Source organism: Culex pipiens, chromosome 2 (genome assembly GCF_016801865.2).
Source record: "Culex pipiens pallens isolate TS chromosome 2, TS_CPP_V2, whole genome shotgun sequence".
Lineage (NCBI taxonomy): Eukaryota > Metazoa > Arthropoda > Insecta > Diptera > Culicidae > Culex > Culex pipiens.
This window is the reverse complement of record NC_068938.1, coordinates 33,720,505-33,748,308: the sequence shown is the minus strand read 5'-3', so window position 1 is coordinate 33,748,308 and position 27,804 is coordinate 33,720,505. Positions and strand designations below refer to the sequence as shown.

At 33.4% G+C, this 27,804-nt stretch overlaps 1 protein-coding gene across 4 annotated transcripts in view; it reads left to right on the top strand.

Moving 5' to 3' along the window:
* The window catches only part of LOC120422037 (1-phosphatidylinositol 4,5-bisphosphate phosphodiesterase classes I and II), a 213,518-nt gene extending 187,386 nt beyond the window's left edge, over window positions 1-26,132 (top strand). For 3 of the 4 annotated variants that reach the window (XM_052708639.1, XM_052708638.1, XM_052708637.1), the window contains exons 13-19: window positions 7,291-7,504; window positions 7,572-7,729; window positions 11,248-11,935; window positions 12,061-12,803; window positions 16,423-16,532; window positions 16,596-16,740; window positions 16,796-26,132. In XM_052708639.1, the coding sequence (XP_052564599.1) occupies window positions 7,291-7,504; window positions 7,572-7,729; window positions 11,248-11,935; window positions 12,061-12,803; window positions 16,423-16,532; window positions 16,596-16,740; window positions 16,796-17,035 (2,298 nt within the window). In that variant the 3' untranslated portion in view covers window positions 17,036-26,132. The remainder of the gene's footprint in view (window positions 1-7,290; window positions 7,505-7,571; window positions 7,730-11,247; window positions 11,936-12,060; window positions 12,804-16,422; window positions 16,533-16,595; window positions 16,741-16,795) is intronic. The other variant, XM_052708640.1, reaches the window with a different exon arrangement.
* Window positions 26,133-27,804: the final 1,672 nt, after the last annotated feature.

Here is a 27,804-nt window from a genome sequence, read left to right as displayed (position 1 = left end):
GTTCCATTTTTCGGTAAAGAAATTGTTAGACGGGCATTTTATACAGTTTGACTGAACAATGTTTCAATGATATTTTGTTGTTGTTTTTTTTAGGGCAACTCTTTTGTGATTATTTTTTCAGTATACACTGTAAACTGAGGTGACATTGATAGGCTGAAGATTTTGTTTGCAAAATGAAAAATACGAATTGAATACTAACCGAATGGTATATAATCGTACTGAGTTTGGTAGATAAGTGTTCCACGAACTACAGAAAAAATAACAAAAAATAAAAATAATTAATAGAAATTTCAAAAGTATGTTAACTAGTATCATGAAAATATTTAAATGCTCTCGAAGTCTCATGTTTTCTTTAATGCAAACGAGGTCAAATCGGAAAAAGTACTGCATTATAGGATTATTTGGTTAATTTTACACTAAGAACAGATAATGTTAGTTTCTAGGGTACAATTTTTAAGTTTTATTGCAGCGTTTCTCAACCGGTGAGGAATCCCCCTGGAGGAAATTTGGTTATTCTTGCAGGGGAATGACGATGTTATAGAAATCCAATGCGTTTTGCCTTCCTGACTGAGGTAAGGCTATAATCCTGCTCTAAAAATGAACTTTTCACAGAAAGCTCGTAGTCCCACCTTCATGTTTACCTATCGACTCAGAATAAAAACCTGAACAAATATCTGTGTGTATGTGACCAAAATTCTCACTGAGTTTTTTCAGCACTGGCTGAACTAGAGCGTCCAATTTCCCGGGGTTACAAATTTCCCGGGAAACGGGAAATTTTAAATTTATTGAAAATTGTTCTAATTTTTGGTGCTTAATCATATTTTGCATATAAACTGAATGGGACAGGGACTTGTTTAAATGTTTAAAATAAGTGTAAAGATCAACTAATTGCTTGACTGCATATAAAAATTCATACAACTACAAGAAAATGTATATTTTTCTAATTTGGTAAGATCAGACCGTACAATAAATCAAAAAATTATATCTGGTATTTTTTGTTGTTTTCATCAAAGTTTCTTACTGTCCAAAGTAAGTAAAATGAATCCATACTCCACAATTTTAAAATTTCTTTAAAACTTGCCCTTGTAACCAGTTTGTGAGAGTATGGTTTGGCACGCGAATAAAATCATTCACAAAATGGTTAAGCTTGTTAGTTTTTGCTTAAAAATCTAACTCCTCGCTTTTTTTTAACAACTCAATTTTTTCAAATATTTGGAGCAAGTTTTTAAACAATTTTTGCATTTTTCGGGCACCTCTTAAACAACACAAAGTAGTTTTTCAATGATTTTTTGATGGTTTTTAACACTTGGTTTTCCGGTTTATAATTGACTTCTGTTGAACGTTTTTTCATAGAACGGAAACATGATTCAAATTATACGATAAATTGTCATCATCCCACTACCACTCTTCGATTTTTTTCATGTTAAACCTTCTAACACCCATTGTTGCAACAGTGCTCCATAATACTTTTACTTCAAATTGAAATTTTTTGAACAAATTGAAGTAATTCTTCTTGCAAAAACCTATTTGAAATATTTAATGATAGTAATTCAATTTTCATCTAATTTAATCATGGTAAACAAAAACGTAATCAATCTCAATTTTGCTTTGGCGTTAAAGGATTTAAATATTATTTATACTATATCCAATTATTCTTTAAAAAGTTTATCTGGATTGTAAAAGTTTATTTTCATTTAGCAAGGTCTATTTCCAGTTGCTTCAGAAACTAATATTATCATAATATAATATTGAGCAATTCCATGCCAAATAGGGAATCGGTTGTACCCGACCCTCTCCGATTTCAATGAAACTTTGTAGACATGTTATCCTACGCTTATATAAGCCATTTTTATGTATATGGAGCCAGTTCCACACGATAATGACATTTGAGAAGGGCGTAAGTGTTTTAAATATTTTTGTAATTCGGAATATAAATATTTCTGTATCTCGAAGCCGTTGCATCGTATCAAAAAGTGGTCATAGACAAACTTGTAGGAAATTTGACGGGCTTTTCGATAAAAATACACTGAAAGAAAAAAACACTCAACTTTTATGAGATTTTTTGATTTTTAAGTTTAAAAAACAAATTTGAGGGGGAGCCCACGATTTTTTTTCGTTCAAAATTTTTATGAAGATAGCCTAAGATGTTACAAAAAGACTCACGAAAAATGCAGGATGGAGCATCTCACCTAAAAAAATACAAAAATCATTTACTGAAACTGTTTTTTTGAAAAGTGCTCTAAACGTCAAAATTTTCAAAATCCGAATACGGGAATCGATTTTCCAGACAATTTTACATAAAAGTCTCCATATTGACCATTGTCCTAAGTCCAATCCTTGTGAAGTTACAGCGGTTTTAAAAATAAAAATGTTGAAAAAATGGTTTTTTGATGGTTTTTGGCAATTTCTATATGACCGACTTGATCTTTCAGTCTCGAAAATATTTTTACCGGAAAGCTCTTCCAATTTCCCATAAGTTTGTCTTTGACCACATTTCAATTGGATGCATGGGCTAACAGATATAAGCTAATTTACTATCCAGGTTACTATACTACACTGAAAAAATATTATGTTTTCAGTTATGAGCAATGTAATTATATCTTGCTTATGGGTCATTCCAGGTCAACTGAGTACACTTTTGGACTCGACCTTCACCGATTTGGACCAAACTTGGAGGGAACGTTTATCTATCGATAGTTAACAGAAATCCCTAGTTTGGTGCTGATTGGACCATCCCTCTATTTTTGGCACCGCCCTCTTTTTTGGCGATTTTCTAAAAAACTTTTTTTTCTTTTAATCATAACTTTGCAACTATTTGAGCAAAAGACTTTCTACAGGTTGCATTTTATAGAAAATTGTCCAAGGAATTCGATAAAAATAAAATTTTAACCCTTAAATGTCCACTTATATTATATTTTAACGTTTTAAGTATAAAAACTCAGTTTTGACCAATTGATTATATTTTTATTTTTTTTATTTTATCGCCATCGTGTTCCCCGGACAATTTTACATAATAATCAATATTGACTTCAAACTAAAATGAACTATTGGCGAGATACAGCGATTTTACTGAAAAAAGTTTGATTTTGCACTGCACTCTGTCCTATGAATTCAAATCCGAAATAAGCTTTTCACATATAAAAACCGAATTGTGCGAGATTCATTCCTTTTTGTTGAAAAGTACACCTTGAACTTCCGAGTGCTGCACAAAATCAAACTTTTTTCAGTAAAATCGCTGTATCTCGTCAATAGTTCATTTTAGTTTGAAGTCTACATTGATTATTATGTAAAATTGTCCGGGAAACACGATGGTGATAAAATAAAACAAATAAAAATATAAGCAATTGGTCAAAACTGAATTTTTATACTTAAAACGATAAAATATAATATAAGTGGGCATTTAAGGGTTAAAATTTTATTTTTATCGAATTCCTTGGACAATTTTCTATAAAATGCAACCTGTAGAAAGTCTTTTGCTCAAATAGTTGCAAAGTTATGATTAAAAGAAAAAAAAGTTTTTTAGAAAATCGCCAAAAAAGAGGGCGGTGCCAAAAATAGAGGGATGGTCCAATCAGCACCAAACTTGGGAATTCTGTTAACTATCGATAGATAAACGTTCCCTCCAAGTTTGGTCCAAATCGGTGAAGGTCGAGTCCAAAAGTGTACTCAGTTGACCTGGAATGACCCATAAGCAAGATATAATTACATTGCTCATAACTGAAAACATAATATTTTTTCAGTGTAGTATAGTAACCTGGATAGTAAATTAGCTTATATCTGTTAGCCCATGCATCCAATTGAAATGTGGTCAAAGACAAACTTATGGGAAATTGGAAGAGCTTTCCGGTAAAAATATTTTCGAGACTGAAAGATCAAGTCGGTCATATAGAAATTGCCAAAAACCATCAAAAAACCATTTTTTCAACATTTTTATTTTTAAAACCGCTGTAACTTCACAAGGATTGGACTTAGGACAATGGTCAATATGGAGACTTTTATGTAAAATTGTCTGGAAAATCGATTCCCGTATTCGGATTTTGAAAATTTTGACGTTTAGAGCACTTTTCAAAAAAACAGTTTCAATAAATGATTTTTGTATTTTTTTAGGTGAGATGCTCCATCCTGCATTTTTCGTGAGTCTTTTTGTAACATCTTAGGCTATCTTCACAAAAATTTTGAACGAAAAAAAATCGTGGGCTCCCCCTCAAATTTGTTTTTTATACTTAAAAATCAAAAAATCTCATAAAAGTTGAGTGTTTTTTTCTTTCAGTGTATTTTTATCGAAAAGCCCGTCAAATTTCCTACAAGTTTGTCTTTGACCACTTTTTGATACAATGCAACGGCTTCGAGATACAGAAATATTTATATTCCGAATTACAAAAATATTTAAAACACTTACGCCCTTCTCAAATGTAATTATAGTGTGGAACTGGCTCCATATACATAAAAATGGCTTATATAAGCGTAGGATAACATGTCTACAAAGTTTCATTGAAATCGGAGAGGGTCAAGAAAAAAGTACCTGAAAAATTCCTGTTTTGGGCTGGAATTGCTCTATTATTCTTAATTTTTTGTAGAGCATTTTTTTTTAAATTGGATCCAAAAAATGAAGAAATTGTATACTTCCGTTTGAATTTCGGGAATTCCAGGGAAATTTAAAAATTTCCCGGGAAACGGGAAATATTTTTTCACGGGAAATCCCGGGAAATTGGACGCTCTAGGCTGAACCGATTTTGGTCAAACCAGTTGTATTCCCATACCAGTTGTAGGTCCCTTACGTACCTATTGATTTTTATAAAGTATCGATATGAAGTTCAAAAGTTATGTATAAAAATGTGTTTTTGTATTTATCCGGATGTGGAATAAGTGACCAGAAATCGATTCAAATGTCGTCATGTTATACATCGTTGGTTAGGTAATTGCAAGACTTTTCCAACGAGGCCGAAACATTGAAGATCTGGCAACCCTGTGTCTAGTTATGATATTTGTGTACTTTTTTTGCGGATTTTAAGAAAAACTAGATGAAATTTGTGTCCAAACCCATCGAATCACTAATAGTTGGTAAAGAGTGAGGAAGGCACTTGGATGGATTAAGGTAGTTTTTGTAAAAAATATCAATCTGTATCGGTACTATTTGTGAATCTTCAAAGCTCACACTTTTATCATATATGTGAATTTCTTTGATAAAATAAATACAACAGTAATTTTTATTGTCTATGATTTCATCCATGCGAGTGTTTTCAAAATAAAGCTGACAAAAACTTAAATTCAATTAATGTTTATTTAAAAAAATAGAATTTCTTGAAATTGTTTATTGTTGTTATACTTTCACATTATTTGATATAGTTTTCAAAAATCAGGCGCACTTATTTTTAATGAATTCAAGCTTGTTTTTTTTTGTCTGTTTTTTTTTTGGGTTTTGCATTCCATTAAATATAATTAAGTACAGTCATCCCACATATTCGGAACACCCACAAATTCGGAACACTTATGTGGTAATTTGTCACTAGGATGCAAAATGTAACTTTTCTGTCGTCCCTGCTATTTTTAGGACCTTTATTTGAACATTCTCTTCCTATTTCACTAGTAAAAATAGTACTTTTTGAACAAAAAAAAACTCATTTCAAGACTATTTTATCCAGAGCAGCAAAACACTGCCTCCAAATTGCCTGTTCCATAATTGTGGGATGTTATTGTGCCTCCCACAATTGTGGAACACCTGAATTTAATTGATATTTTCACTAATAAAAATATCAGACCATGTTTAAAACATCACTAAGCTTGAGTTTTATTGGTTTCAGAGTGTGAAGTAATTTTTTTGTAAAAAATGTGTACTCCTGGAGAGAAAAAAAGTTTGTTTACATCGTAAGAAAAAAGTGTTCCGAATTTGTGGATTTCAAGGGTCAATGTTTTTCTTTAAAAACTTGATATAAAACGTAAAAATGTACAGCAAGTCTATACATCAATCGAAAGATCGCAAGAAAAGCTTTCTTATGAAGGAAAAAGCAAATCATTATGTTCAATTATCGATTTTCTATGATTTGTTGAACATTGGCAGATCTGTAAACTGTTCCGAATATGAGGGATGACTGTAATGAAAAATCGTGCTTCAAGCTTATTTAAATAGTTGCGAGTGCATAAAAAAATGTGATCAATTTAGTCATTCTGCTAACATAAATGCCATAATTATGACATTTGTGTAATGATACTAATAAGTTGGATGGATCAATAAAGGTTGAAAAACACCGTTTTATTGAAACAAAAGTCAAAATATATTAAGATTTATAAACATTTTCAGTAAAACAATGATTAAAGAAAATTTGTATTTTTTAAATCATTCTACAAAATTGGTTTTAGTGGCAACAAAGATTGATATTTTTATGAAAATATCAATTTCTTTTCTGATTTGATCTAATTTTGATCAAACTTGTAAAATTTACTCAATTTCAAATTCATAAAAAAAAGTGATTAGAAGTTAAAAATCTTAGTTGATCATTTCATTTTTTTCCAAATGAAACATTACAAGTAACCAGTTAGAATATCTACAAAATTTCACAAAATTGAATTTCTATATATTTTGTTACAATGAATATTTTGTATCAGGGTTTGTATTATTCATCTTGAACCACTGATTAATTTTTCAACAACTTTACACAATAACTCTAAAAAAATAATCGAGAATAATAAATTTCGAGGCATGCCAATTACAAAACCTCGGAATTTGCTTGAAATAAATAGCTTCCATGGCCGAGCTTCCATGGCCGTGAGGTTACGGGTTTCGCCTTGTAAGCGGAAGGTGATGGGTTCGATTCCTGTCTGGCTCGGCAAAGTCAGATCCCTTTAAAGAGCAAATCTGCTCACTGGGAATACTGACCGGTAGGGGATAAGTTTCGACTAACGGCGTGTTGGGTTTCCAATCCAGAGGTCGTGAGTTCGATTCTCGTACCGGGATGATGAAGTAAAACAAAGGGTTTTTTTGAAAATTGACGAAAACCTACGAACTATGGTAAAAGGTAACAAAAAGAAGTAGTGGTCCGATTCCATTATGCTGAAAATTTGTATTTTTCGCTGTTTTGATGATATAAAAAGTTCCACCAAATTTGAACAGAGAATGCTCACTTCAAGTGATGTGCCGCTTCATACGGAATGACCCATATTAAATGTGTTTTAACACATCTTAAAATGGATAACTTTTTATGTCCTACTTGAAATCCTCGCTCCACGTCATCCACATATCCATATTAATGCTTCAATCTTTCATCTCTCTCCCCCCAAAACGCGACCGCACAGCAAATCCGTCAAAGTTCAAAGGAAAGCACCGGCTCGTCGGACACGGACAGCTCGAGCGACGACGAGTCGATGCCGGGGGCCGTGGTCGGCCCGATTGGATCCACCGAGGCGGACAAGGTGCCGCAGACCAAAGAGACTGAAGCGGGCGCGGAGATTTCCGCCCTCGTCAACTACGTGCAGCCGGTTCACTTTAGCAGTTTTGAAAACTCCGAGAGTAAGTCCTGACGAAATTTGAAGAGGAGGATGATTCCAATCTAAACTTTGATTCCCGCCAATTTCAGAAAAGGCCCGCTACTACGAGATGTCGTCGTTCGACGAGAAGCAAGCGACCACCCTGCTGAAGGAGCGCCCGATCGAGTTCGTCAACTACAACAAGCGCCAGCTGTCGCGGGTCTATCCGGCGGGGACACGCTTCGACAGCTCCAACTTTATGCCCCAGGTGAGAAAGCGGCGGAGAAAGCGCCATACATGACACCGTCCGTGACGAGTGTGGCTTGGATGGGATGGTAAAGGGTTGGATGGTGTAACCGTCGGGCATAGAGCGTGCGAAAGTTGCCACGTGGTGTGATGTTTGGAGCGTTTGGGGACACCAAGCGGAAACGGATTTGACGAATCGGGACAAGTTTGTTTGGTAGTTTGAGGTCGATGCTTTGAACTTTAAATCACCAATTTGAAATTCGATTGAACCAAGATTTACTGAGTCCTATCAACTTTGAAATACACTGCGTCCCCATGGTTTTTAGAAGCTCATTTCATGTATTATGCTTCTCCATGGAAATGATATTTTGCTCGTAGTTTAGAGTAAAACAAATTTTATTAAATTTTTCTGATTACGATTATGTCCTTTTTTCTTAGACAAAAATATAGGAAATATTCTAAAATTTTCAAATGAATATTTTTCGTATTTGCAAAATTTTCTCATAAATTAAACTTGAAGGACTTTCCTCGAAAACGGTGCACTTTATCAAAACTTCTGTTAAGAGGCAGATTTTGTAAATTTTGCCCAGTTTGTTTAGAGGTCGTATCGAGGTATTTCGATTTGGATGAAACTCTCAGCGATTGTTTGACTATACATGAGATGAACTCATACCAAATATGAGTCCTCTACGACAAAGGGACGTGGGGTAAAACGGGCATTGAAGTTTGAAGTCCAAAAATAATAATTTGCTCGTATTTTTGTAAAACTTGATGAAACCCAATTCTCTTTAATTGGTATTTGAAGCACTTCAAAATTTGCCATGCGCAAAGCGGGCTGTCAAACTTTGTTGGCGTTTTTCTCTAAACCCCGAGTTGATTTACGGATGCCACGACATCTCGAGATGGGATGGACCAAATTGGCGGAAATTTGAGGTAAAGACTCTCAAGATGTATCCCGTGTGCATGACGAAAACCCAATTAAAAAAAAATGTTTGAAAAAAACAAAAATCAAAAACTAACGGTTTTTTTACATGAAAAATAAAAAAATATTTTTATCTTTTTGTAAAATAAGGTTTTTGAAAATCGGGCTTCGTCATGCACACGGAATCGGTTTAACGAGTCTTCACTAAAATTTTGAGCCGATTTGGTCAAGACAGTGTTGAGATATCGTGGCACCCGTTTTTTGAAACTGCTAACTTGAAATTGCTATATCTCGGCAATGATGCAAATATCTTCAAATTTGTTTTGTTAGTAGGTGAAAATGTATATTTTAATACCCTGAAACCAGAATTTAAAAAAAAGTTAAAGTGTGTGCTCATACTAACCCCTGACTTTTTTGTCGATATACATGAGTTATAAAGGTCCCATTATGCAAGGGTGGTTTTCTCTAAATTAATTACTCAAAGTGTTGAGTTTGACGGTCCGAAACGTTCTGCTTTTATTGTGATCGAAAAGTCCCCCAGAGCCTCACGCACGAGGTACTGAGGTTTTGCTTACAGAGCATTAATCGAGCTACTTGCTTTAATCGCGGCGAGGTAAACGAAGTTTAGCTATGTTCGCAGTTTGGGTTACTTTTGTCGGCTGTGCTGACGATGTTGGTGGCGTCGATCAATTATGCGGAAAGCAATTTCCGTAACTCTAGTATGTAACCCCTTAACCCTCTAACGCCCAGAGCTGTTTGCTTATCGTAAAAATAGTAAATGGCTAAATTTTGGTACAATATTGCAGGAAATACTTTACTTTGACCCATAAACATCGAATTGGTGCAAAAAAGTTGAATTTGAAGTGGTGCACCAGAGCACCATCAGGAAGATGAGCAACTTTATTTTAAATCACAAAATCTCGTTTTCTTCAAATCTATTGGTTCAGTTGTTTGAAAATGCTTCGAAATGTGTTAAAACTACTTATTCTTTGCTGTAAGACTATATTTCTGAAGTATGAATTACAAATTCAAAAATCTCAGCATTTCTAGATTTCTTTGATTGGCTCATTCAAAACTCACAAACAACAATTTTCATGAAAAATAAGGAAAATAATAAAACCATCGGTCTAATAACAATGTTTTGTCTTGTTTATGAATAGTCAAAATGTTTATAAACTTTTGTTTTGGTAAAAATAAACTTTTTCTGTAATTTAGAAAAAAGTGCTCCTAAATATTTAGTTGCTCATATGCCTAGGTGGTGCTCTGGTGCACCAAATGAAAAAGGTTGAAAAACACTAAAAATTGGTCCAAACTCACAATGTTATTCACAGGGGTTCTTGTCCAAGGTTCAAATGATAGCAAAACATTTTTTGTTTCATAAAATTTTGTGTTTGGTAATTTTTACGGGCTTTTGAAAACAGGTCTTATTTATTTCCCTAAAATTTGCCCATTTTTGTTTACATTTCGTACTGTAACTTTGCTTGTGTTCGACCAAATTTGATAAAATTTGGGGAGATGTTAGTATACATTCTACATGAACACCTGCAACTTAAAGCTCAATGAAAAGTTGTGTCAGTTCCGAGATATTTGAGTTCAAACTTTTGGTGCTCTGGAGTAACCATGGGCGGGAGAGGGTTAAGTCAATTCACCGTTCAAAACAAAAAAAATGAAAAGTGTTACTTTTCGATACTAGTGTTGAAAAGTTCAACTTTTCAGCACCCATTACAGTGCTGAAAAGTAGAACTTTTCAGCACTGGTATTGAAAGGTATAAATTTTCTATTCAGTTATTTTTGGTAGGGAAAAGTAGGCCGTTTCGTTTCTCCAGAAAAATAGGAAAAGTTGACAGTTCCGTCGTGTAACGAGTTTCTTTTCCTATCATTCTCCAATCTCGCACGATGAAACAGCCTTCTTTTATCTACCAACAATAACAAAATCGAATAGAAACTCTTTTCAAAACAAATGCCGAAGTTCTATTTTTTAACACTGAAAAGTTAATTTTCAGATGTTTCAGCACTTTTAATACTTTTCAACATTATTTTGATTTAAACGGCGAATTGCGTTGCGTTACTTATTTTTTACAGCACTTTTCGTATTTATCCAACGAGGTTCACATTTATCGCCTGTACGACTCGTGCTGAAAAAAAAACATCTTTTTGCCATTTGTCACATAAACTACGATTGCAGCATCCAATATATTGCGTAAAAGTCGTAAACATAACTTGACTTGACAAAAATGGTCAAAGTGCTTCAAAAATCGTCATTTTTGAAAAAAAATCTATTTTAAATGGAATGCAAAGCGTCAGTTCCTGTTACTTCCTATCAAGCTCAAATTTGGTATTTGGGCTCAGTACGCCCACTGGAACTAACCCTCGAAGCCCGCCAAGAGGTAATTTTTGTTACATCCTAACAAATAGAGAAGCTTGACTTATAGGACTTTAACAAAAACACTAGAATTGCTCTGAATATGTATTCTCATATAAAAAATTACACGACTTCGACTCCGGTATCCGAAGATTTAGCTATTCCGACTCCACTCCACGTCAAGCTTTTCAGAATTGGTTCTTAAATATGAGACTTAACAACCCTGCTAATTGTCCCTTTTTGTCTCAATCTGCAGTTATTCTGGAACGCCGGCTGCCAACTGGTTGCGCTCAACTACCAAACCCTAGATCTCGCGATGCAGCTCAACCTGGGCCTGTTCGAGTACAACTACCGGTGCGGGTACATGCTGAAGCCGGAGTTTATGCGCCGCAAGGACCGCCGGCTGGACCCGTTCGCCGAGAGTACGGTCGACGGCATCATCGCTGGTACGGTGATCGTGACCGTGCTGTCGGGGCAGTTTCTGACGGACAAGAAGGTCGGCACGTACGTTGAGGTGGACATGTTTGGCCTGCCGGCGGACACGGTGCGGAAAAAATTCCGAACACGGATCGTGCGCGATAACGGAATCAATCCGTGCTACGGCGAGGAGCCGTTCGTTTTCAAGAAGGTGGTGCTCCCGGAGCTGGCCAGCATTCGGATAGCGGCGTACGAGGAGGGTGGGAAGCTGATCGGGCACCGGGTGCTGCCGGTGATTGGACTGTGTCCCGGGCTGAGGCATCTGACGTTGAGGACCGAGGTGGGACAGCCGATCACGCTGGCGACGCTGTTTCTTTCGATTGTCGTGAAGGATTACGTTCCGGATGGATTGTCTGAGCTGGCGGAAGCGCTCGCCAATCCGATCAAGTACCAGAGCGAGCTGGAGAAGCGCTCGGAACAGCTGGCGGTGCTGCAGGAGGACATGGAACCGATCGAGGAAGATTCATGTAAGAGCGATGCGATTATTGATTTACTTTGTGGTAGACAAAATTTAGTTTCAAAATTACACGTTCCGTTTTTGTTTCGTTCAGTTTATTTTTTACCGCTTTTCTACCTCTGTACCAACTTGCAGTTGTGATTGTTTCCCTAGGTCCGCGGAAGGATACACTGAAGACCAGTGACAACGTGACCGGAAGTCCCAAGCACCGGACGAGCATACAACCGCCGTCGACGACCGGCGCCACGGAAAGCAGCACAGACCACGAGCGGGAAACCCCGCTGGAGGTGATCTCCAAGGTGGTGGCCCTACCCGTAGCTCAGTCCTCCGTCGACAGGACCAGCCCAATGCTGGTGAAGCAAGTCACAATCCAACAGCAGCCCACGACAATCCAGGAAAAGCACGACAGCAAAGGACACACGACGGCCGGCGCAGATCACACCATCAGCAAAATCGTAGCCGACCCGTTGGAAAAGATCTTCGAGGACAAACAGGTCCGCAAGAAGCGGGACGCCCTGGAGAAAGAACTGAAAGCACTGAAAAAGAGCCACGACAAGGAAAAGATGAAGCTCACCTCGCAGAAAAGTGGCGACCTAACCGACGGCATCAAAAAGAGCAAATTCGGCATGGGCAACAAGCTGGTGAAGCGGTTCAGCAGTAAAAACATGGCCGACATGAACATCCGGATACCGCCGTGTGTCAATCCGGACGGGGATAATGCGTGTGATAATAGTGCGCATGCCGAGCGGCTCAAGCAGGTTTGTCGCGACCACGCGAGCAGCTATCGGGACGTGTTGGAAAAGTACCATGAGGTGATTTACAACCTGGCCGACGATTTGCTGCGGCAGTCGCAGGAGAACCAGATGAAGCAGATGAAGGTGGGTTGAGCTCAAAACTTCAATGTTTTGTTTCAGAATGACGCAATTTTGTTTCAAGCCTTTAAATTATATATTTGCCTTTGGCTGGTCATACAAGAGTTGTCATGAGCTTGTGAATACAGTCCAGACTGGGTTATCCGAAGGCCTCACACAAATTTCACTTCGGATAATCGTATTTTTTTTCGTGGTCTATTTGTTGATTTTCGAGCTCGAATATGACTCCAACATTATTCTAAATTTTAGAATTTTAAATCCAAAATGGAATAATTTCAGAAAATGCACTCGATAATTTAATACGCAATCAACCACTGAAATTTTACCGAAATGGGGTCGCAGAACTCGAATTTGATGTCAAAAGTAAGGGACCCGTGATTCAATTATTTGAAGTCCCATAACGTAATGATTCGAAATCCGGACACTTAGTACCATATTATTTTTGTTATAGCTGTCAAAAATTCATGTAATAAGTTGGAAATGTAGAAATATCATTAGGATTTAGTATAATCAGTCAGTTTTAAGAGAATGCATGCAAAATATGTCTTTTCTAACAATTTTTCAACAGAATTTGAAAATTAAAAAGACTTGTTGTGCTTCGAATCCCGGACACTGTTAAAAGCTGATTCGAAATCCGGACACTTTTGCTTCGAATTCCGGACACTCGATTTTGCTTATGAATCGCACAAATTTGGACTGAAATGTTAGTGAATGGCATTCTTTAGGTCTCAAATAAGCTGTTAACATCAAAACAATCGATAGTTTATATAAAAAATGGCTACAATTTAAGAAAATCAGAACCACAATTTTCTGCTTTGCCTTCCCTGTGCTTCGGACGCCTATGAAATATTTCCGTTGAAATGTTTCGCATTTTTGGTAAACTTATAATTTTATTTTATTTAATTGTTTTAGCATTAACTACAGCGTTCAAACAAACTTTAAATGAAAGTTGATGTTAGAATTCATCAAATAATACAGTTTTGACATTCATAATGCGATCTTATATCAAAATTATTGATAAAACAAGTTGAAGTGTCCGGGTTTCGGAGCGTCCGGGAATTCGAATCATGACGTTATAAACCTTCCGAAAATCGACCAAATTTTCTGTCGACACTTCTTTTTTTAAGACCACGTTTAGGCCACTCTGTTGATATTTCACGAGTAAAAGTGGTTCATTTTTAAACAAAATACTACACTTAAAGTCTATTTTTTCATGCGCAACAAAAAACTACTTCCAAATGGCTTGTTTCATAAATTTGTGGATTTCAAGGGTCTATGTTTTTCTTCCAAATCATAGAATAAAAATCATTTGAATGATCACAAAAATAAAGATTTTCATTTTTTTTAATTGGACATTCTGTAAACTGTTCCCAACATGAGCGATGATTTAGACCAGGTCACGCCGAGATGGTAGGTATTGCAGATCAATTTACCTAAAAAATATTCGTGGAAAGGTCGCAAGGGGCCTTTTTCAAATATCCGTGTCATAGAAAATATTTTATCGAGGGATTTTAGATTTTTTCCAATTTTAAGTTTTTCAAATATTATGATGGAGGCGCACGATCATTCAGAAAGTTTCGTTTTAGGTAAAGATTTAAAAAGTATCGCGCGCCTCCTTTGAAATTTATAGAAAATTTTAAATATGTAATTAATCAAAAATTCCCAGGTAAAATATTTTCTACATAAAAGAGGCCTCTTAAGCGTCCTTTCCAAGCAGATTTACTTTGGTACTTTGATTTGCAATAATGATCTCCTTCAGCCATGGTGTCCAGGAGTGACCAAAGTATGGCCTCGAACCAAGTGTGGCCTGCAAGATTATGATTTTCTTTTCTGCAGGCCCATTTTGAATGATCATGTAAAATGGCCCAGATGGGTCTGTTAAGTGATTTTACAATTGTTGAAGTTTAGGTTCAGTTGAAGCATTTGTTGTGAACCTTAATATTTTTGATTAATATAAAACGAATGATTCGTCCATACTTTAACTCTATTATACGAAACAAATATGTTGTTGAGAAAACTATGTCATTGATTGATAATAATAAATTTATTCAAAATTTTCATGAAAAAATTCAATTTCTATTTTATTGAAATTGGACGAAAAATTATTGAACAATCTTTTTGATTTATCGTTGGAGCTGCAATTTATTTTTAAATGAAATTACGTCATTAATTTGTCAAAATAAAAATAAAAAAACTGGTACATTCAATTAAATAGTTTTTTTTATCATTTTCACTTTTTTTCTGTGAATTTACGATAGTCTTCATTCACGAAATGTGAATTGCAAATTGAAAAATTGCAATAAAAAAGATTATGATTTTTTTATAATTTTCGGTTTTGTGTATTTTATCAATCCAAAATTCTAGTAATAATTCCAATTTAAATAAAGGTTTTGTTTTTTTTTCTAATAAAATGTTTTTAATGCGATCTTTAAATTTAAATAAAAGAAAAAAAACTCTAGTCTTGTGCTATTTTTTTTAAGAAGCCTTTTTTAAATTTATTTAAGTTTGTTATTTTTACTTCATTAAATCAGCCATCATTTTTCAACTCCCGAAATCTCTGAAACTATTGATTAGATTTTCAATGTTTTAAACATTGAAGAAAAAAAATTCTCTTTTTATAAGATATTAGTTTGAAATTTAAAAATCATATAAAAAATAGTGTTGGTGTTTTCAGCCTCTGCAGAAGATTATTCTTGATTTTAAAACTTCAATATTATTAATAAAATAGATCAGAAAATTTCACAAATGTTTTATATACAATGTATATATAACAAAATACAAAGAAGCCAATTTGCGAAAACGTAGGAAATTAATCAAAAAAATAAATTTGTTGTACGAACTTGGTCTACACATTTTTAATATTGACATGAATCGCAAAAATGATTTACAAGCTCAAAATGACCATAACTGAATAAGTTACTTTAAACACGCTGGAAAAACATAATTTCGTGGGGAAAATTTTAAAACATTTCGCAGTTTAAAGAAAAAAATGGTGCAGCAAAAAAAATCACAGCATTCAAGAAATCGACGCTGTCGTGCTCTTTTGCCGTACGTAGCATTTTGACGTTCCGAGAAAAACTCGTTTTCATGTTTGACCTTGAATAAACAAAAACGAGAGAACACAATGTAAACAATAACAAACACGTTTTGTGTTGGTTGACCCTTCTGTGCATTGCCCCGAAGTTTGGTTGAATTTGGTTGCCGGAGTCCCGAGTTATAATAGCAAATGTTTACGGTTGTCGAGCTCGTACGTGCGTCAAACGCGTTCTGACCTGAAATCCCTTTGCCCTTGGTCGCACTTACATATGACAAGTGACAGCAATGCACGGATTTTTTTATGTTTTATTGAATATCTCAGGATTGAAATAAAATTTTGAGGATCTGTGAAGGTCAAAAGGTGAGACATTGTGAGCTGCACAAAATAATATTTTAACAAAATTTGGTCCAAAATGCACAAGTAAGCAAGACAACGACGAAAAGGAGAAGCACAGTTGTTCAAATACTTTTCTCACCTCCGCTCATGAAAATTAACTGACCATGCGTCTCCATGAAACCTTTTTCCCTAACAATACTTCCATGGAGACGCATGATACTTCATTAGAAACTAATTTTCCTCTCGCCACAGACCAACATGGAGCGCGAAACGAGCGAGGTGATGCGACAGCTCCAACTTTCGCGAAAAAACGAAGTCAAACAGCTAGCCCAGGTGCACAAAGACAAGGACGAGTTGGAAAGGTATCATCCTTAATTTTGTTCCGACTGAGTCGAAAATTTTAATTTAATTGGATTTTTTTATAGAATGAAACGCGAAGTGGACTCCACGCTGGTGGAAAAGGGCGTGGCCGAGCGGGTCCGGCTGACGGCCACGTACGAACGCAAACGGGACGAGCTGCAGCGGCAGCACGACCTCGTCAAGCAGGGCCTCGATGATCATCGGGCGAAGGTGACTACTTCCGTTAGGAAGTGAGATTCGATTTATCGATCTATTTTTCCCGTAGGCCAAAGCGATGCTCGACAAGGAGGCGGAATCTCACGCGTGCATTTCGGAGACGTTCCTGGCCCATCTCAACACGAGTGCGAGCACGACCAGCTGCTCGTCGGTGGCCACGCTACCCACCACATCCCTGTCCAGTGGGAATCTGTGCGGCAGTGCAGCTGGCGGTGGCACCATCACCAAATCGGTCTCGACGTCGTCGACGAACGCGCACGGAAACAACGTTAACAATACTCACGCCTAGAGGAACTCCTCCTCGCTGGAAGAGGGCGGTGTGATAAGTCGATGCTAGTCATTTAGGAGAAAGAGAAAAGAAAAACAATCAGCAATTTTGGGGAGAAATTTGAAGCACCGGAGAGAGAACCAAACAAAACGACGATTCTATATCCCACACTTTGACTGAAACTCAACTGAAAAAGGAGTAAATTTTGCTTTCGCGGAGTCACGTCGCACGACTCCGCCATTTTGTGTACAAAAAAGGGAATTCCATTTACGTTTTCTGTGACGGAAATTACTGGCCTAATTAGAATTATTTTAAAACATCAACTCTACGAAAAAAAAACAAAAATCCAAACGCTTCGACGCGAGTCGTCACTCGCAGCTTGTGTATTTTCGCGCTCATGTACAGAAATGTGTTTTGTGAAAGAAGTCGTCTAAACATTTTACCACACACGAGTCTGTTTATTATTTTACGATAAACTTTCTTCCCCTCAACAGGAAACCAATAATAACAACAACAAAAAACGCAAGAAGGGAAATTGTAAGGTTAGCGCAAACTTGTACATCCGGAGGGGCTTGGCGGAAACATGTTAACGGGTAAAACAAACAAAACAAAACTGCAAAAATTATCGCAGAAATAGAGAAACAATCAGAGCCGGCACAAATGTTGGAGAGAAGCAACAGTAATAAATAAAAGAAGTAGCTAATAACAAGTATAGACAAATTGGAAACGTAGTATTGGAGAAAATGGAACCCATAATACTTATTGGAGAATCTCATTAGGGTAGCGGGAAAAGAGGATTATTGTTGGGCATGATTTGTGTAACAGAACAATAGAAAATGGGATGGCCATGAAGGAAATGTGTTGGTTGTTCTCAGTTTGGTTTCAGATAACTTTTCCAAACACTGATTCTTGCAAGCGATCGTTTTCACAAAATTTTATGTCATACAACATTTCTGCAAACTTGTATGACCTAATCTCACCCTTTCCAGACCTAATATGTCCCCCTATGACAGTTTAAGATTTGGTTATTTTTTTAGATTTTTTTTTGTGATCAAGCAGAAAACTAAAACTTTAAAAATAAAAAGATTGACAAATTTAAAAAAAATCGCATGTTTCAAAACTAAATTATAGAAAAAAAATCAAAAATCTTTACTCCATTACACATCTTTAATTGATATTTTTGTTCGTCGTGTACAAAATTAAGTTCCAGCTACATATTAAATACAACAACGGAAACTTGGATCTTAATAAACACCGTATTTTTCAAAAATACTTAAATTTTCATAATTTGCAACGAAGCGAAATTTTGTACGCTTTTTAGCATTTATGAAAGTTAAAGTTAAGTAAAAACTAGAATTTCTTAAAAAAAACCGCATTTTTACAAAAATACTCACATATATGTAAAAACAGCAAGCCGAGAAAAACGCAAGGTAAATTTGTCCCACCCATAAGACTCCGTGTTAGGGTTTCACGAAAAAGTGTAATTTGAACGGTTTTCTGAAATAAACTATTAAATTTTATTGGGTTTGTTGAAAGTTCACATGATTTTGAACCAAACTGCATCGTTTACTCAAAATTGACGAAATTGCATATGAGACGGACTTGATGGAGCGGCAGAATATTGGTTTCAAACGCAGTAAAATTTTATTTTTTTTTTTTTACTTCAATTGATTTTTTTTGTAAAACACTTAAATTTTTACAAAACATCGTATTTTTCAAAAATACTGAAATTTTTATAATTTGCAATAAAGATATCAGACGATTTGGCATTTTTCAAGCAATTTCACTGATTTAGATATTTTTGGAATTAAATGCTGAAAGAGCTAAAATTTTAATAATTTGCAATATGGTTTTCAAGCTATTTGAAATTTTGCATGCATATTTACTGGTAAGTGTTTCTTGAATGAAATACTTAAATTTTCCAAATTACCGTATTTTTTGAAAACGTTTAAATTTTCATAATTTGCAATACTGATGTTCTAAAAAATATGAATTAAAATAGAAATAATAATGCTTGCTAAATTTTAAATCGTTTGATACTTAAATTGCAAATTATGAAAAATTTAGTGCTTTCAAAAAACAATATTTAGTGAACATTTTAATATTTCATCCTAAAACTCTTCAACAGTTAAAAAACACTAAAAATTTCGGATCGTGTGATACCCATAATGCAAATTATGGAAAAAAATAGTACCATAGAAAACACAGAATTTGGTGAAATTTTTTGGATTAAATTCCAAAAGCTCTAAAGAAGTGTAAATGCATGCAAAATTTTCAATCGTTTGGGAACCATATTGCAAATTATTAAAATAAAGAAAAGAAAAAAATACAACAGTTAAAAAAAATAAAGCCCACGGTTTAAACATTTGAAAGAGCAAAGTGTTTTTTTCCAGTTGTTATGCAATAATAAGATTTCATAATTTCAAAGACTTGATGAAAAATTTATTTTCGTGAGAAAAAAAGTTTTTGCAGCGCTGAACATTGTAATTACATAATAGTTCAAAATATTTATAAAAGAACTCAAACAAGCTGAATATGGGTATGAATTAAATCTTTCAGTTTTATGAAAAAATGTTTGCAATTATTTTCCAATTACAATTCGGTTTTATTGGTAAATAATCACGCTAAAATAATTTTTTTTAACCAATTCATAACAGTGTTTTGGACATTCTTTCAGCTGTGTGTTGCATCATAATCCATTTTGGAACAATTATTTCTATAACTCAAAAAAAATTCTATTACTATAAGAGCAAAAAATAAATAAAAAAAAGTTTGCTAACATTGCAAAGGAAATCAGAAAGAAAGAGAAAAAGCTCATAACTAGATCACAGTTTTTTATCCTTTGTAGATGTGCTTGATCATCAGCTCCCCAAGGGCCAGAAATTGCTCCGCCTTGTTGCGGCAGGTCCATTTGCAATTATTTGTTTAAAACTGTACTGTACTGCCCATGTTCGCATAAATTTCCTATATGTTTTTCAACATTTCTAAAGATTTTTGAAAAAAACCCAATCATTCTAAAAAATGATTGGGTTTTTTCAAAGAAGAGTTTGATTTTAAAATTATTTATGCTGATTGCACTTGAATTTCCATATAAAAATTTAAGTTTTCTGAAAATATATTTTTTGCCTTCTGATTTCTTAGACCAAAAAAAGAGAAGTAGGTAAATTGGTTTAAACCTCGGATTATTGAACCTGTTTTTTTCTTCAAATTTTGTATTAGGTATTAGCGGAACTTCATGTAATTCCATCGGGCATATAAGCACTTAGGCGTACGATTACAGCTTCTAAAAAGTTTTTCCATAGTTTATATCGAATTTTTTGCTAAACAATTTGTTGAAATAATGAGAAACGGGAAATTGGAAGTTGGAATTGGAGCCTAAGGATTCGGCTCCAATTCCAACTTCCAATTTCCTGCTAAACATAAGATAATTTCCCACTGTTTGATATTTTTTTTAAATAATTTTCTCAGCTTACTAAATAATAAAACACAAAGTGGCTACGAACTGAAATTTGTTTTTTTGTCATTTAAACAAAAATCAAAAATAATACCAGATCAGTACATAAATCCTGTTTCTCACGTATGAGTTCAAGCAACCCGTTTCCGTTTTGGCCAATTATATTTTTTTTGCTCGAAATACTTGAAAATAATTTTAGTCTTTCGTTTAAATTGGCACTAGTTTTATTTGCCCTGGTTACGCCCATTTAACCACAAAGCTGTTACAACAAATTGCTTCGTTTGCGTCGTTCAGAGTTGAAAGCATTAGCACAAGTTTATTCAGCGCATATTTGTACTGGATCCGGAAATTGAATTTTGTAGAGCAGCAGATTGAATTGAAAGTTTGCCAGAAGCAGCAACCAGTAGACATATTGAGAAAAAAACACATTATCTAGTTCTATTCGATGTTGACGTGTTTGTACTAGTTAAAGCAATTGAGAAGAAGAAAAAACAGCAAAAAACTAAACTAAACAGAAAAATATGAAAAACAACCAGTAATCCAATAAAAAACAAACCAGTAGCAGTTAAGAACAGACTTGTCTTGTAAGTACTAAAACAAACAAAAAAGCGGTCATTTCCAGTAAATACCGTGAATACCAAAACGCAACGCACTATTTGAATTGAATGTTTGACTCCTTCGCAGGAAATAAAATAAAAAAACGGGGACATAAAACCACTTTAATACAATTCACACAACAATCCACAGCAAACGAGAGGAAACTTTAAAGTCGCACACGTGTCCTAATCTGTACTTTCTCTGCTCCCGAGTGTGATGAGCGTGTGTGTATTGCGTGGAATTTGTTGTGGGATTGTAGAAGGATTTCAAAGGAAAAAAAACAAATACTTATCTAAAAGGGTATCAAGATATCAAGTTAAACTATTGGCAGATTAGTAGGCGTAGGATCTTCGAATGTGTGACGGTTTTTAGGGAGGGCAGAATGGTGTATAGTCAAATCAGTAGGAATTAGGACACGCAATATGGTGATACTTAATAGTAAGGAGGAATTGGAGGAGGAGCAGGATCGTTCCGCTAACCTTGTTGGAGACGATGGGAAAGGGAAATCTCAGAAAGTAGCATTATCTTAGAAATTTACCAATTTTCGACTGTAACGTTAGTCTGTAGTACGGAAAGGAAACAAACAAAAAAATCTTGTAAATAAACACTCTTATTTATTATGATTTTCGCTTTTTTGTTACGTTTTTCTTCATTTCCCTCGAGAGCAGTTCTCTAAAAAAGCTGAAATTTTTACTATGTGGATTATTTTTTTACGACTGAAACTTTGTGTAGTTAAATTTCATGCTAAAGATATTCAAAACACGATTTTTTTATTTTCTTTTGTTATTGGACTCAAACTTTATGGGTGGTCTCTATGACCAATGAAACTATTTTGTGTCATTGGTTCACCAATACAAGCCTCTATACAATTTTGGCAGCTGTCCATACAAAACGGTACGTGAATATTTGAAGAAAAAAAAACTTATGAAGGAATTGTCTGATTCATTTGGTTTCTTCGGCAAATTTGTAGGTATTGATGAGAACTATTCAGAGAAAAAAAGGTACAAGGAAAAAAAATTGCCTATTTTTTATAATTTTTTTAACACAAAAACCCAATTTGCTGAAATCCGTATTTTTTTTTATTTTCAAGAATTTTTGATGTTTTAAATGACCAAAACCTGCAACTTTTGAGCCATAGAGAAGTTATGTTACACATTTTAGTCAATTTTTACCTTTTATAATGCGTAATTTATATTTTTTCCACTATAATTAAGGTAATATTACATCATAAAAGAGGTACCATTAAGGCTTCCAATTTTGAACCTTACAAATTTACACGATTTTTGACTGTGTATGTGTAAAAAGAAGTTTGGCTCACTCACACACTTTTTAGTTGAAATCTTGGAATAGAGACCAAAAATGCTGTAGAGGTGTAGAACGAACAACTTGACTCGATTAAAAATAAAAGTGTAAATTAACAAAATGAAATTACACATTTTACGCACAAATTAAGGTAAATTTTTCACCAAGCACAATAACACTGTATCACTGTGTACTTTCCATTACAATTTTCCAATTTCTGGTTTATTCTCCCTTTTCTTGTGTAATGTCACCTTTTCAGTCTAAATTGAATTAAAATTACATCATAAAAGAGGTAATATTCAACCTTCCAAAATTATACTTTCCAAATTTACACTTTTTTTTAATCTTTAATGTCAGCAAAAATGAATTATTTTCCCCCTTAAAATGTGTAAATTTACCATTGTTCCGTTGTAATGCCACTTTTTCAGTCTAAATTGGGTCCTACAATTAGGCTTAAATGTGTGATATTGTTGTTCACAAAGATAAAGCTTGTATTCCTGAGTACAAAAACCCTTTGTACGACCGCATACACAGTAAAAAAATGTGTAAATTAGGAACGTGTAAATTTAGAAGGTTGAATATTACCTCTTTTATGATGTAATTTTACCTCAATTTAGACTAAAAAAGCGACATTACACCAAAATAGTGGTAAAATTACACATTGGTCCTACTTGACAGCTCGTTCCAAGGGGACCATAGTTGATCCATCGAAAAAATGTTGTTTTGTTAATTTATTTTTATGTAATAAAATAAAAAAAAGTGATCAGAAATGGGGTTTTTACCATTGTACGTAAAAATTTACATAGGGCTTTAGGACCCTTTTGAGGTAATATTACACCACAAAAGAGGTAATTTTAAAACTTTCAATTTTACACATTTTTTTTACTGTGTACACACTTAGATTTTTTGCTGAATTCAGTAAATTTTACCAAATTACCAAACTGCTGAACAGTTCGGTAAAACCGAAAATTACCGAAAAAACCAAAATTCGTTGAAGGAGTTCATCATTGTTTATTGTACAACCGAGATTCGATAAAATTTCGTTCTTTTTGACAGATAGTTTGCCGATCTACACAGTAAAAATTGTGTAAATCTGGAAGGTGTAATTTTGGAAGGTTGAATACTACCTGTTTTATGATGTAATTTTACCTCAAATTTGACTGAAAAAGTGACATTACATCAGAAAAGAGATAAAAATACAAATTTTCAGAGGTAAAATTACACATTTTTACCCCTTCCCAGAAATAATATTACCATGATTTTTTTTACTGTGTAAACTTTACCGATTTTTCTACTAACGAATTTGGTAAAAAAAATTTAAATGTGTTACAGTAAAACATTGGGTAAATTTGAAAGGTTGAATATTACTTCTTTTGCGATGTAATTTTACCTCAATTTAGGCTGATAAGTGTCATTACACCAGAAAAGTGGTAAAATTACAAATTTTCAGATGTAATATTACACACTTTTTCTGACATAGAAGATGTAACCCGAGATGTAATATTACCATGATTTTTTTACTGTGTACATGATATTCTCTGCACGGTATAAAACTTGTAAATTTGAAAGGTGTAAAATTAAAAGCTGTAATATTACCTCTTTTATAATGTAATACTACCCCCATTTAGACTAAAAAGTGGCAAAATACTGGAATAGTGGTGAATTTACACATTTTGAGAGGTAAAATTACAATTTTTTGGCATACAAGATGTACCCATTCCAAGATGTAAAATTACCATGATTTTTTTTACTGTGTGGCCTATTTCGTAAGGAATGGACAGTGTGTCCATCGGACACCCGAGTACCTTCGAGTAAGACGTTATTAATTGTCAAAAGTGCACACACAAAAAAATTCCGAATGCTACATGATTTATGATGTAACACTCTTGCACTTCATTAAACATTTAAATTTAAATGCAATTTGATGTAAATTTGCAACAAATTATACGTAAAAACATGATTTTACGTGTGATTCAACCGTCTACGTCGAATCTCAAGTTTACATCAACTGAGTTTACATGTGATTCATTTTTTCCATGTCGAGTAAATTCACATATATTTTTTCTGTGTGTAACTCTGAAGAGGTTAACTTCGAAGGTGTTCATTTTTGAATACAGTTTAACATTAATCAATGTGTATAAAGTAAAATTACTTGGAAGAGATGTTAATTTAAATATTGTTAACGTTAAACTATACTTTTTGACGACAATCTGTCTACACTATCACACAGAAAAAAGTGTAAAATTGGAAGATTTAAAATTTCCTCTTTAAGGAAGTTTATCGATAACGTCGTTTTGATAATGAAGTACTAGTTATTTGAAGAGTTATTTTTTGAATGATTTTCCAATAAGGTTTCTTTTAATCGTGTACACAAAATTTCAGTCGAATAATTATTAGAAAAAAAAAACCTTTCTAGAGAACTGCTCTTCTGTTATCTCAATGACAATCAATGAATGACAACCGGCTCATTCTCGCATTCTTTCGTCAACGATTAACCTGATAGTGTGAACGAGCGTTTGAGTGTTTGCGCCTGTGTGAAAAGTTACGATACATAACACTGTTTTTCGCTAGTTTTTATGTTGTGTAAATTGGAGTTTCTCAAAACAGATTTCAAACAAATGGATGTTTAAAAAAGTATTTACTAGAAAAGGGTAAAATAAAAATACACTTTGACGCTGTGACAACAACAAAAAAAGATATTGAAAAAATATAACAATGGGTAAAATAGAATTTGTAACTATCCGCAACACACTGTGTGCTCTGTGACGAGTAAATTGATAACAAGGAAAAATCAACTTTTTCTATCTCTATGTGCCTTGTGTATAAAAAATTTACATCTTTACTTTGAAAAACGATCATCGGAAAAAACCTACATCTATTATATACATACTAGTCATGAAATGGAAAGGAAGGAAAGGAAAAAAACAACAAATTTATATTATCACTCAACACATTTAGGCGTTAAACACCCAGTTGAAAACAATGTTGCTAGCATATATTGGATAGCAGTTAAAGAGTAAAAGAAAACATAAAACAGAGCAAAATCGATAACACCATTCCACAACATGTGACGCAAGTAAGATAACAACTACTTTTTATGAGTGTTAACCATTAAGTGATACCCACCATAACCACCAGCAACAACCAAACTGAACCACTCTCACCGAAAAACTTCCATCCATCTGTGTGTAGACGAAAAAGATGACGAAAAAAGAAAACATTTAAAAAGTACACATCTCACCACATCTCTCTTCTTATGATTGAAGTGAACTTTTCTTCCTTGGTCGAATCGAACTTCAACTGAAAACAGTACTAAACAACTATACTTTGGGTTTCAACCATCAATGTCTCTCGACTTTTTTCTACCAAAAAAAAGATAGGGGCAAATACAACTAAGAAGCAACTAAGCGGATTATATTAGTGCAAGCACTGTCTGTACATTTTCAAACTACGAAAACAAAACAAAGAAAACAGTATCTAATTGTGACTAAAGAAAAAAAAACAATTTACCAACAAGCGAAAGGCTTAAAACAATTGTACAGCATTGTAACCAATAGAGGAAACAGAACAAACATTTGCATCTTGGAATCAAACCATCTTGGAAACAATCAAGCGCAACCGCAAAACACTAACCTAACTTGGCAGCAAAAGCTCTTCTGAAGAGTGGCAATAATATAAGTACCACCACCACCATCAGCAACACAATATACTAGAAAGAAAAAAAAAAACAAACACACACAGCAAGTCTCTATTTAGTGAATTTGATTAGGTGTTGACTAGTATTATGGGAAACTTGGCAGAGGAAGAAATAATTATATAAAGAAAAAAACACTATACTAACTTGAGAAGGATAAAAATCTCGTAAGAAAAACATATTGTTGTGATGCAAAACAAGAAAAATCCCGTATGAATATATACACATCAAATAAACTGGAACTTAAAAGCGGAAACGGGAGAGTGTTTTATTGCTGATGGGTTTATTTTCGTTTAAAAAACTAGCTTTTAATAACAACATAATAAGCGAATTTGCGACTATTGAAATTATTATCATTTTAGTGTAAATATTTTTCCTAAAAACTAAAAACTAAAAACTAAAAACTAAAAACTAAAAATTAAAAAGTAAAAAGTAAAAAGTAAAAAGTAAAAAGTAAAAAGTAAAAAGTAAAAAATAACAAGTAAAAAGTAAAAAGTAAAAAGTAAAAAGTAAAAAGTAAAAAATAACAAGTAAAAAGTAAAAAGTAAAAAGTAAAAAGTAAAAAGTAAAAAGTAAAAAGTAAAAAGTAAAAAGTAAAAAGTAAAAAGTAAAAAGTAAAAAGTAAAAAGTAAAAAGTAAAAAGTAAAAAGTAAAAAGTAAAAAGTAAAAAGTAAAAAGTAAAAAGTAAAAAGTAAAAAGTAAAAAGTAAAAAGTAAAAAGTAAAAAGTAAAAAGTAAAAAGTAAAAAGTAAAAAGTAAAAAGTAAAAAGTAAAAAGTAAAAAGTAAAAAGTAAAAAGTAAAAAATAAAAAGTAAAAAGTAAAAAGTAAAAAGTAAAAAGTAAAAAGTAAAAAGTAAAAAGTAAAAAGTAAAAAGTAAAAAGTAAAAAGTAAAAAGTAAAAAGTAAAAAGTAAAAAGTAAAAAGTAAAAAGTAAAAAGTAAAAAGTAAAAAGTAAAAAGTAAAAAGTAAAAAGTAAAAAGTAAAAAGTAAAAAGTAAAAAGTAAAAAGTAAAAAGTAAAAACTAAAAACTAAAAACTAAAAACTAAAAACTAAAAACTAAAAACTAAAAACTAAAAACTAAAAACTAAAAACTAAAAACTAAAAACTAAAAACTAAAAACTAAAAACTAAAAACTAAAAACTAAAAACTAAAAACTAAAAACTAAAAACTAAAAACTAAAAACTAAAAACTAAAAACTAAAAACTAAAAACTAAAAACTACAAACTAAAAACTAAAAACTAAAAACTAAAAACTAAAAACTAAAAACTAAAAACTAAAAACTAAAAACTAAAAACTAAAAACTAAAAACTAAAAACTAAAAACTAAAAACTAAAAACTAAAAACTAAAAACTAAAAACTAAAAACTAAAAACTAAAAACTAAAAACTAAAAACTAAAAACTAAAAACTAAAAACTAAAAACTAAAAACTAAAAACTAAAAACTAAAAACTAAAAACTAAAAACTAAAAACTAAAAACTATAAACTAAAACCTAAAAACTAAAAACTAAAAACTAAAAACTAAAAACTAAAAACTAAAAATGTTAAAGGGGACAAAATGTTACAGGGGACCAAAAAAGACATATTTTGAGGTGCAAAATCCGGTTTAGGAGATATGATTTTTAGGATTCCTTTTATTTTTGGAGAATATCGAAAGATCTGGATAAAAAATATTTAAAAAAATCAAAAAGCAAAATCGAATTTCGAATCAACAATACTTTACTTTTTTATAAAGTATATCTTTTTC